The 12,412-nt window shown below is 45.4% G+C and overlaps 1 protein-coding gene across 5 annotated transcripts in view; it reads left to right on the top strand.

Moving 5' to 3' along the window:
• Positions 1–3,091: 3,091 nt before the first annotated feature.
• The window catches only part of KPNA6 (karyopherin alpha 6 (importin alpha 7)), a 58,791-nt gene continuing 49,470 nt past the window's right edge, over positions 3,092–12,412 (top strand). For 2 of the 5 annotated variants that reach the window (XM_015408101.1, XM_015408103.1), the window contains exon 1: positions 3,092–3,368. Coding sequence is in view for 1 of the 5 variants with exons in the window: in XM_015408100.1 (XP_015263586.1) it covers positions 3,258–3,261 (4 nt within the window). In the remaining 4 variants the exon portion in view is untranslated. Of the gene's footprint in view, positions 3,369–3,699; positions 3,749–12,412 lie in introns of those variants that run through there. The other 3 variants (XM_015408102.1, XM_015408100.1, XM_015408104.1) reach the window with 2 other exon arrangements.

Genomic DNA, 12,412 nt, shown 5'->3' on the forward strand with positions numbered 1-12,412 from the left:
CCCCCCCCCACACACACACACAGCCTCTGCCTAGGGAGCAGCTGACATCATTCTCCTCTCCCAACTGAAAATTCCAACTGCCTTGCGGGGGGGAGGGGTGAGTATGAGGTGTGGAATGGAGTGTAGTCCAATCAGCTTCCATATGTAAATGACCTTGGAACGCTGGCCGGGACTGCACAAAGCAGCCAATGAACCCAGCCAGTGTCTTCCGAGTGGCAGTTTTTTCGGCCTAACACTAAAGGAGTGCATTTTAGAACTTTGGCACCCAAAACTCTTTTATTATAAGGGAGAGATTAGTGTTATACATGCTGTGGCATTATCCATCAACCAAAAAGGCATATGACTACTGTAGGTCTTGTGTGCACCCCACCAAATGCACATACAATAATGTATAACTAAATATATAAAGCTAACTATTTTCAGAGGACCTCTGAGCATGCAAGGTTGTCTCGTTTTTTCACTGGTGAATCTTAGAAGAAGAAGAGAAGAGATTGGATTTATACCCTGCCCTTCACTCCCCAAGGGAGTCTCAGAGCGGCTTACAAACTCCTTTCCCTTCCCCTCCCCACAACAGACACCTTGTGAGGTAGGTGGGGCTAAGAGAGCTCTTGACAGAAACTGCTCTTTTTCAAGAACAGCTCTTATCAGAACTACGGCTTGCCCAAGGTCATCCAGCCAGGTGCAAGTGGAGGAGTGGGGAATCAAACCCGGTTCTCCCAGATTAGAGTCTGCGCACTTAACCACTACACCAAAATGGCTCTTAAGAGTCCTTGTGTACTTGGAATCAGAAGGAGGGCTTGTAGCTCACACAACACAAAGCGGCATGCAAGCTTTCAAGTTCTCTAAAACGCTTTATTAAACTGTGATTAAAAATAAATGCTTCCCTAAGGTTAATCATTCCCTTCAAGTGGAACTCTAGTGCTGCAGAAGGGGATAGTGAGAACTTCTCTCCAGCTGGTGAACAGGTATCCTTTTGCACCAAGGAACCATCCCTTGGCATGAAGGGAGGGGGGCTCTTGGTAGTTGGTGATTTGATCTCTAGGCAAGTAGACAGCTGGGTGGCGAACCCACGTACTGTATGATGACTTGCCTGCCTGGTGCGAAGGTAGTGGACATTACGTGTGTTCTAGATAGGCTGGTAGATGGTGCTGGGGAGGAGCCAGTGGTCGTGGTACATGCTCGCACCAATGATATGGGGAAATGCAGTCGTGAGGTCCTGGAGGAAAAATTTAGGCTTCTGGGCAGGAAACTCAAAGCCAGGATCTCCAAGGTAGCCTTCTCAGAAGTACTACCTGTTCCACGCGCAGGGCCAGAGAGACAGGCACAGATCAGGAGTCTGGATGAGACGATGGTGTAGGGGGGATGGGTTCAAGTTTATTAGGCACTGGGATGCTTTTTGGAACAAGAGGGAGCTGTACAAAAGAGACGGTCTCCACTTGTCACGAGAAGGATCCAGGCTGCTGGCGCTTAAAATCAAAAAGGTGGCAGAGCAGTTTTTAAACTGAATATTGGGGGAAAGCCAACAGGAGATGAAAGGTCTCTGGTTCGGGATGGCTCATCTCAAAGATGAAGGAGTAGCTGTTACTTTTCTACAAGGAAATGGATTAGAGTTGTCCACTGAGACTGTGGCTAATGATATGGACTGCCTGGCAAGGTCTCGAGGCAGCAAGAGGAAGGTTGTGGGCTTAACATGCATGGGAAACTATAGGTGTTTATACACAAATGCTAGAAGTGTCTGAGGTAAAATCGGGGAATATGGAATGCTTGGTGTTGGGGGGGGGGAATAGACATCATTGTGGGTAATTCAGAAACTTGGGGGGATGAGGAAAATGAGGGGGATACGGTGTAGGGGTGTGTTGCCTAATATGCAAAGGAGCTCTTGCTACAAAAAGAGCCCTATAAGTCTATGCATGGGATAGAGCAGGTTGAGAAAGAAGTACTTTTCTCCCTTTCTCACAATACAAGAACTTGTGGGCACTCACTGAAATTGTTGAGCAGTCCGGTTAGAACAGATAAAAGGAAGTACTTCTTCACCCAAAGAGTGATTAACACATGGAATTCACTGCTACAGGAGGTAGTGGCGGCTACAAGCATGGACAGCTTCAAGAGGGAATTAGATAACTATATGGAGTGGAGGTCCATCAGTGGCTATTAGCCACAAGGTATAGATAGGAACTCTTAGGCTGGGGCAAGTGATGCTCTGTATTTTTTGTGCTTTGGAGGGGGGGGCAACAGTGGGAGGGCTTCTAGTGTCCTGGCCCCATTGATGGACCTCCTGATGGCACCTGGTATTTTTGGCCACTGTGTGACAGACTGTTGGACTAGATGGGCCATTGGCCTGATCCAGCATTGGCTTCTCTTATGTTCTTATGGTAAGTTTTTCTACTTGCCAGTTTTTGTTTTAGCTCCGTTCTACCACCTCATTCAGGTTTACATGCTGAATACGCACAACTTTGATATAAACCTCATTAACCCTCCCCCCCAACTCACTCGCAGCACTGTTTTGATAAAATGGGAGAGGAAACAACCCTGCTTTGGGTCACCTTTGGGCAGTAATAATGTGGAATATAAGTATATATATACACATAGGCAAATAGTAAGGGAGTAAGTTCGAGGTGGTCAGCTTTGTTGGTCTGAAGCAGCAGAACAAATTTAGAGTCCAGTGGCACCCTTAAGACCAACAAAGTTTTGTTGAAGGTATGAGCTTTTGTGTGTATGCACCCTTTTTCAGATACATTGGAATGGAAGGTGTGTGTGGTAGACACATTCACACACACGACTTCTTTAAAGTGCCACAATCTTCTTTGTTAATCAAGTTGCTTCTCGTGCACAGTGTAAAGTGGCAGCAGAACGACATGGGAGATGTATTGTTTGTGACACAAATTTAAATCCCTCGTGTGTTTGTGGTGCCATACCAGTGACTCTCTGCCGCAACGACGCCACACTCCATCTCGTCCATCCCCATCCCCTTGCCCGCCTCTCCTCTCCCTCCCGTCATCGCCAGCCCCGCCCTCCTCTCCTTGAACGCCTACCTCTTTAAGCAGGGGGTGTGGCCGGCGGGCTGCCTTGGTAGTTCAAGATCGCCGAGGCGTTCTGTCCCCCTTCGGCTGCCGTCGACTTCCTCTTTAGCCCCGTCCTCCCTCGCAGGCCGCTTGGCTCATTGGCCTGGCTCTCCCTGCCCGCCATATTGCCGCCGCCGGAGCTGCCGCCGCCGGAGGGAGGTACCGAGAGCGCGTGCGGGAGAGGAACTCGCAGTCATGGGTGAGAGACGGGCTCTAACTGGACGCGGGGCCCAGAGCCCTCCTTCTCTGCCGGCTTCTTAGTCTCCTCTTCCCCACTTGTGAGGCGGCTCCCCCACCCCGCACGAGGTGATTCCGGCGAGCCCTCTCCCTTGACTCGGCCACCTCCGCTGTCCTGCTGAGCTGTGCTGGGCCTTCCCTTCTTGAGGCTGCCTCGGGGCGGGGGCCGGCGCGTTCTTCAGTTTCTGATTCTTCTGGCGCGCCAATTTTGTGGCAGGCGCTCCGCGGGGCACGAAATAGCAACGAAGGCTGGCTGCGCCTGTGCGGCTGGAGCTTCTCGTCTCCTCATACGCACTTTTGGTTTTCCGGCCGCCGCTGCCCCCCCCCCCCCCCCCCCGACGGGCTTCATGCTTCCCCCGGGGCCGGTAGGCTGCCTCGGAAAGGGTAGCGGAGTTAATTGGACGTCCACTGTCTCCCCGTTGACTTACAGCGTCGCCTGCCTCGTCCGGGTAGGCTGTTTGCTTTACCCCCCACCCCCCGACAAGCAGTCCATCGGAGGGCGGGTTGGCTGGTTTGGCTTGGCTGTTCTGTCTTTCTGCGCTGTAGATTTGTGCTTTGGTCTCTGTGTTCTCACGTAGCGTTAGGGATGCGGGGCGATTCCTCGGAACCAACCAGCTTTGGTTCCCGGTCCCCCCCCCCCTTTGGAAAACTTTCTGGAGTGAGAAAGAAGCATTTTAACCATACACACGCCAGTGGTTTACTTTACTCTAGCGTTGATGCTTAGGGTTGCCAACTCTAGCTTGGAAAATTCCTGGAGATTTGGGGGAGGTAGAATTTGGGAAGGAGAGGAAACTCAGTGGGGATGCGTCTGCCTTCCGAAGCTGCTGTTTTCTCCATAGGAACTGATCCCTGTAAGACTGGATATTAGTTGTAATTCCGGAAGATCTCCAGGCCCCACCTCGAGGTTGGTAACGCTATTAATACTGCTGAGTAACTCTCTAGGTTGTCTTGTTTGCAGTGTGAATTGTGTGACGACGTGTTTGCATGGGGCAGTGTGAATATTGGTGTTAGTAGTAGGACTTTTTCAAGAACCTGCAGTCTGAAGTGTTTGTGGTCTCTCCTGAGACAACATCTGAGCACCTGTTTGAACACAGCAAGACTGAACTTGGAGTGTGAGAAGAAGATTGTAAAATCCTGGTGTTCTCAATGGAAGAATTGGTTCCTGGTTACTCTTGCCTGTTTATTGCACTTAAGAGAAGGGTGGGGTAAATCTCCCCAGCATTTCAACAAATATTCTTGATGCTATTGCTTTTCTACTGAGAAAGAACCCCTTTTATCTGAATTGTAGCTGCACTTGGAGGATCTGTGGGACGAAATGGTGGAAGAGTTGTTATGTCTAGTACAAAATTCTTTAGTCATCTAGTAATACAATTGGTATGCTAGGAAGAGGCCCTGTTTTGCTGCAGTGTTGGCTTACCAGTTTGGTGTATGGTTAAGTGTGCGGACTCTAATCTGGGAGAACCGGGTTTCGTTCCCCACTCCTCCACTTGCATCTGCTGGATGACCTTGGGCAGGCCAGAGTTCTGGCACAGCTGTTCTTGAAAAAGAGCAGTTTCTGTCAGAGCTCTCTCAGCCCCACCTACCTCACAGGGTGTCTGTTGTGGGGAGGGGAAGGGAAAGGAGTTTGTAAGCCACTTTGAAACTCCTTTGGGTAGTGAAGGGCGGTGTATAAATCCAATCTCTTCTTCTTACAAGCCTGTGAGTGAGAGAGTTTGAGGTTTCATGTCAACTAGGACTGGTGGGTGCATCAGAAGTGAAGGCCAAAGAACAAATTAAAATTACAGCTCTTTGAGTTCTTGACCCTTTCATGGCTAGATTTTTAGTTGTATTGTGTTTTTGTGTGGGACCCTTCACCACTCTTACTTGAGGCTCCGCACACTTACCTCCCACTGGCAGACGGGATAACACCTAACACTGTTTCACTTTGTGGAGCTGATGAGAAAATTGCATTCTTAGGTGCCAGTCATATTTATGGAAGATTCATGGCTAGTAGTTGCTGTTAGAGTTCTCTTCCTCCTCCTCCAGTTTATCAAATTCCTGTTTGAAAACCAGCTGAGATTAGTAACTATCACTATACATTGTGACAGTGAATTCCTGTTGGGAAATTGTTTAAGACAGATGAATGAATGGGCCTACAGGTTGAATAGGTAACCTATGGTTTCTTTGTTTTAAAAAGAAGACATATTACGATTGGTGGTCTATAGGAGAATTCCAAACACAGTAGTGTTGATTCCCTTGTTTTTTTTAAAGGAACAACTACAATATCAGAGAATGAGTGCAAGCTTTCAGGTCCCTCAGAACTCTTCATCAGGCTGGATGTTAAGTACAAACAAAATGGTGAGCGGGGGGGGGGGGCTGTTACATTTGGCTTTAATGAGGTGCCCTGAAACATTCTTTTCTCCTCTTCTTTTTGGGGATGGGGGGGGCACAATATCCAGTCTGAATTCTTAGGAACTTGAAAGCTTTGTGATATTTTGGCTGTTTCTGATATGATTACACTATTGTAGAAGATATCATGATAAATTCACAATACTATCAGCTTTGGTGCCTGCTTGTAAGGGAGAGGTCTTGGGATTGATACCCAAGAGTTATCTTGGAATGGTGCAATGTTTCAAAGAATTTCAAGCCTGGAGTTTGTCTTGTGCATTTAAGTAAAGCTGTAATCTATTCAGTAACTCTTTTAAAAGGCAGGGCTGTCCTTGCTATGTTGTATGTCAGGGTAAGATTGGCTAGAGCATGTACAAAGAAGTTTCAAGGGTCCCTATGTAGTGTGTGTGTGGTTGGACACTGACACTGCATCTAAACTGGACTCAACTGTCAGCTGCTTGGCCCTGTTTTGAAAAAGCACTTTATCTTTTTATAAAGCACTTCACAAAGTCTTCTAATGATACTTATAATAGCCATAAAAATGCAGTATTCTGGCATCTTAAACACTAGCAAAGGATTGTAATGTGGTAATTCACAGTAAATCTGTGCCAGAAGGCTCCCCCCCCCCAATTTTCTGCCACAGACTAATTTGCCAGCAACTTTAGAACTTACCACAATCCTTTCTGTCTGTATTCCCTGCCATACTGCAGGTGATGCCACCTCTGCATTTGGGACTTAGAAGGGAGGTCTCACGGGAATACATTGAGAGAGCCTGGCATGGTGCCCGGATGGCAGATCTAACCATAGCCAAGAAAAGTCTAGTGATGTACAACCTACACTTCTGTTCCCACCTGAAAGTCCTGATTGGTCAGCAACGCCATAACTTAGGTGCCTTGAGCCCAGAAGAAAGGCAGGGTATATATATTTGAATAAATAATCTTCAGTGAGGATGGTAATGGTTCTACACCCTTCATTTCTGTGGGCGTAAGCTCTACTGGCTTAACACTTATCAGAACCTAAATTGCTGCATCCATTTGAAACAAGTAAGTGCCAATCAAATTGCTTCAGGACTGGGCAGCTTCCAGTTTGACAGCCCCAGAGTCAAAATATTCATGGAGTATGTCAAAACCCCACTCACACTGGATGATATGGATACCTAGTTTTTAAAGACGCTGTAATGCTGTTTTCCCCCTAGTCCTAGTGACAGGTACCACCTGGGGTAACTTATAGTGAAGAAGAAGAGTTGGATTTATACCCTGTCTTTCACTCTGCATCTCAGAGTGGCTTACAGTCTCCTTCCCTTCCTCTCTGCACGACAGACACTCTGTGAGGTAGGTGAGGCTGAGAGAGCTCTAAGAGAATGGTGACTGATCGAAGGTCACCCAGCTGGCTTCTGTATCTTCCTTCGGCTTCACCACTCTCAGTTGCTAGTATTGGGAGGTACAGAGAACACAGTGTCAGGACTTTGGCATCTGACACCTGTTGTGATGTTGGGAGAGCAGTTTGACCAACATGTGAAAAGACCATTTATAGCAAGGTGAATTCCTTTTCTTCCCTTGTTTGCAAATTGGCTTGGTCAGCAAAGGGGCACATTCCATGGATGCTCTTGTGTTGTGAGCTTGTCTGCAATGGTGATTGCTGCACCAGGCAGTCAAAAGAATTGCCTGAATAAAGGCTTTGCTAGCAGAGGTACAATACGCTAGTGATCTATTGGGGGCTGTTGTGATACCTCTTGGTTGGCTTTGTGTACGCATGTGCACAGACATGTTTAGGAACACATGCTGTTCAGCAGCATAATTGTAATTATGGGGAGGGCCCTGAACTAATGAAAACATAGAACACTTCAGTAGGTGCAGCCCATTTGCTTTCAAGCTTGAATGGCTGGAAACTCTTATTATAAAAGGAAAGGTTGCTCTGAATGTGGAAATGCATTCTGAATTACTGTGGAATCATAGCACGTGTGTACAGTCTTGCCTATTCACTGGTTCTGATATGAGCTATTCTAGTCAGTGACACACTTCATACATCAAATTATGCTGACAACATAGATATACGTGAAACATATATCTCTGACTTACTGGTGGACCCTCTGAGAGGGGCTTGGGTTGGCTTTAGATCTGCTTTCCTTCCTATCCACCACCTACATATGCCCTGCTAGTAATCTTGTGCCTCTGCCTTCTCTTGGATCATCTGGGCTGTTCTCTCCAGTGTGATAAGCTTGTTTGGGAAGTGCAGGCAGGAGAGAACGGAATGTAGGTTGAGAACTGACATGGGTGGGGCAGCCTTTGCTCTAGACTGTTACTCTCCTTGTCCTTAAATTAGCCTTTACTAGACCCACCCTCCCATATGTCCTTAAGGGGGGATTGTGTGCTAGGTGCAGTGAATTATTATCCTGAACAGAACAGTTATTTGGGCCAGCAGCAAATGGAAAAGATACCTTAGAATGCAGTGTTGGGTATGAACATCTGCCAGTACCCCTCAACATTGAAAAAAGATTCTTGACAAAATGTAGAGATGTAAAAGTACCAGAAATGTTGAATTCATGTGAAAAGTTGAAATATAGGCAATACTTCCTTATCAAGTCTAATCTTTATTTTATTGCTGTTACACCATAAAATGTATCATTTATGACTTAGTTAACCTGTAAAATTGTACTCTTTGGCATATTTATGAAACTTAAAATTGAATGCCTATAAGTAGAATTATAAGTATGCCCAAAACAATCTCACATAGTCAATAGCCAGCTCTGAGTTTTAATACCAGGTTAGACTTCAAATGTTGAAAACTTTTCAATATATTGTACACGTAGCATATCATATTAGGTGGTGCTGATTGGGCAGAAATACGGGATACAAATCTTGTAAATAAATATTGTGGGGGAAATTAGTTACATGTTTGGGGGGGGGGGACTTGGAGAAAAGAAACAGAAGAATCATTGCAAAATTAAGACTTAAACTGAAGAAAGTTGGGAAAACCACTAGGCCATTCAGATTTGTCCTAGATCAGATCCCTGATGAATATACAGTGGAGGTGAAGAACAGATTTAAGGGACTAGATTTGATAGAGTGCCTGAAGAGCTATGGACAGAGGTTCGTGACATTGTACAGGAAGCAGCAATCACCACCATCCCAAAGAAAAAGAAATGCAAGAAAGCCAAGTGGCTGTCTGATGAGGCTTTACAAATTGCAGAGGAAAGAAGGAAAGCAAAAGGCAAAGGTAAAAAAGAAAGATTTACCCAACTGAATGCAGATTTCCAGACAACAGCAAGGAGAGATAAGGAGGCTTTCCTGAATGAACAATGCAAAGTAATAGAGGAAAACAATAGAATGGGAAGGATTAGAGATGTCTTCAGTTGGAGAAATCAAGGGAGCGTTTCATGCAAAGCTGGCCATGATAAAGGACAAGAACGGTAGGGACCTAACAGAAGCAACTGAGATTAGGAAAATATGGCAAGAATACACAGAAGAACTATACAAGAAGGACCTCAATGTCCTTGACAACCACGACGGTGTAATCACTGACCTTGAGCCAGACATCCTGGAATCCGAAGTCAAATGAGCCTTAGAAAGCATTACTAACAACAAAGCTAGTGGAGGTGATGGTATCCCAGCTGAGCTATTCAAAGTCTTAAAAGGTGATTCTGTTAAAGTGCTGCACTCAATTTGCCAGCAAATTTGGAAAACGCAACAGTGGCCACAGGATTGGAAAAGGTCAGTATACATTCCAATCCCAAAGAAGGGCAATGCCAAGGAATGTTCAAACTATCGCACAATTGCACTCATATCACACGCTAGCAAGGTCATGCTCAAGATCCTACAAGCTAGGCTTCAACAGTACATGGATAGAGAACTGCCAGAAGTACAAGCTGGGTTTCGAAGAGGTAGAGGAACGAGAGATCATATTGCCAACATTCGCTGGATTATGGAGAAAGCAAGAGAGTACCAGAAAAACATCTACTTCTGCTTCATTGACTATGCTAAAGCTTTTGACTGTGTGGATCACAACAAACTATGGCAGGTCCTTAAAGAGATGGGAGTACCAGACCACCTCACATGTCTCTTGAGAAACCTGTATAAGGGCCAAGAAGCGACAGTTAGAACCGGATATGGAACAACTGATTGGTTCAGCATAGGAAAAGGAGTACGACAAGGATGTATACTGTCACCTTGCTTATTTAATATATATGCAGAGTACATCATGCGAAATGCTGGCCTGGATGAATCACAAGCGGGAATTAAGATTGCTGGGGAAAAGATCAACAACCTCAGATATGCAGACGATACCACTCTAATGGCAGAAAGTGAAGAGGACCTAAAGAGCCTCTTGCTCAGGGTAAAAGAGGAGAGCGCAAAAGTGGGCTTGAAGCTCAACATCAAAAAAACTAAGATCATGGCATCCGGCCCCATCACTCCTTGGCAAATAGAAGGGGAAGTCGTGGAAGTAGTGACAGACTTCACGTTCCTGGGATCCCAGATCACCGCAGACTGTGACTGCAGCCATGAAATTAAAAGACGCCTGCTCCTTGGGAGGAAAGCGATGGCGAACCTAAACAGCATGATAAAAAGTAGAGACATCACCCTGCCAACAAAAGTCCGCATGGTCAAAGCAATGGTATTCCCAGTAGTCATGTATGGCTGCGAGAGTTGGACTATAAGGAAGGCCGAGCGCCGAAGAATAGATTCTTTTGAACTATGGTGCTGGAGAAGACTCTTGAGAGTCCCTTGGACTGCAAGAAGATCAAATCAGTCAATCCTAAAAGAAATCAACCCTGACTGTTCCCTGGAAGGCCAGATACTGAAGCTGAAGCTCAAATACTTTTGCCACCAAATGAGAAGGGAGCACTCACTGGAGAAGACCCTGATGCTGGGAAAGACTGAAGGTAAAAGAAGAGGGGGACGGCAAAGGATGAGATGGTTAGACAGTGTTATCGAGGCAACAAACATGAAATTAAGCAAACTCCGGAGCACAACGGAAGACAGGAGGGCCTGGCGTAATGTGGTCCATGGGGTCGCGGAGAGTCGGACTTGACAGTGCGACTGAACAACATCATGGTCTTATAGCAAAATCCTCCTTAAATTTGGTCACTGTGAGGTTCTCCTGACTCTGTGTTCACCCCCCCCCCCGCCAATGTTATAATTACTTTATATAGGGGGCGAAGCGACAGCAGAGCTGTGCAGTCGCACCCAACTCAGCCTCTGCATGGGGCTCCTACAAAAGAATTAAAAAAAACAACGGACTGCAGTTTAAATAACAGCATGACTGCTATTATGAATAAGCTGGATGAAGTCAACAGAAAGCTGCAGGAAACTCAGGAGAAGGCGGAGACAGCAGTTGCCGGTATGCAAAAGAACTCTAAAGAAATAGCTGAATTAAAAACTTTTGAAGGATGGGTGAAAAGCAAGCTAATGCTGTTAGAAACTAAATCACAGGAAACTAAAGTGAAATTCCATGGAATTTCTTTGAACTTTAATTAAATAAGGGCCTTACTGTTGCTTTAAACCAGTGGTTAGAAGGAATTATACAGCTTCTGGGGCCAGTGGTAAACAATACTTTCTGTGTAAACCCTCCCCGAATGGGCTCATCAACATTGATACCTGATATTGTGGCAATTCTTAAAGACACAGACTAAGAGGAACCTCTTGGAGGGTACAAGGGGTGAGTCAGCAGGCCACAAATTTAACAATAACAACAAAGGATCGGGTGGAACTACAACCCCCATTAAAACCTTAATCTTTTGAATAACAAGAAGCCAGAAATTGACTGGACAGGACCACCAGCAGTGAATATAAGACACTTTTACCCCACATTGTTTCCATTGTACCCTCCTTGAAGATGATTGGTACGCTACTCACAGCGGCCAAAATAGTTATTGCCAAGAATTGGAAAGAACCCAATCCTCCGAGTATACAACATTGGGTGCATAAGGTTTGGGACCTATTTTTACTAGAGAATTTTAATACGTTTTACACAGAAACTCAAACGGAATGCGACTTGATGAGTCCAATGCATGCTTGGTATCCTTTGTTAGATAGACTCAATATAGGTGGGTTCGACTGGGAAGAAATTTGCAATGTTAAATACAAGATGTTACTATATAACTGAATCAAACGTTATGAAATCTATACATGGTTCTATAGAGCACTATTATTGTAGTGAAAGTTGTGAATGGTATGACCTGTTTCGCTTGTATTCTGACTTTTCTATTGGAATTGTTGTTTTGTGCTTAAAATATCAATAAAACTTTATTTTAAAAAAAAAAGAGGAACCTCTTGGAAATTCTAGGAATAACAGAGGTCTAAAGCTTGAGGACACTTTGGTTCAGCTATATCCAGATATCCCATTTGATATATTAAATGCTAGGAAAAATATGTGCCCAATTGCACAAAAGCTTGCAGAGAAGAACTTCAGGTATCATTGGCTTCCGCTTGGACATATATCGGTCATGTTCCAAGGAAAACACTCACAGCTTATGACTTAATATCCGGCGAAGAGCTTCTGAAGGTGTTGGAGTCGGACTCAGGCTAGTAGTACAAGAACTGACAAGCAAAAGAAGATGAACGCACCAGAAGATTGTAAAGACATACACCGGAGGAGATTGTTGCTATAGAGTTCTTTTTTTGTTTTTCTCTTCTCTCTCTCCCTCTCCCTTTCCGCCTTATATATTTTCCCCTAAGCAAAGCAGCCTGGAACATAAAGTGTACTTTCTTGTGCAATTGTACGGGAGCACGCGGGTAGGGCTATTGGGA

The sequence above is a fragment of the Gekko japonicus genome, unplaced genomic scaffold, assembly GCF_001447785.1.
Source record: "Gekko japonicus isolate JY-2015 unplaced genomic scaffold, Gekko_japonicus_V1.1 scaffold36, whole genome shotgun sequence".
NCBI classification, from domain to species: domain Eukaryota; kingdom Metazoa; phylum Chordata; class Lepidosauria; order Squamata; family Gekkonidae; genus Gekko; species Gekko japonicus.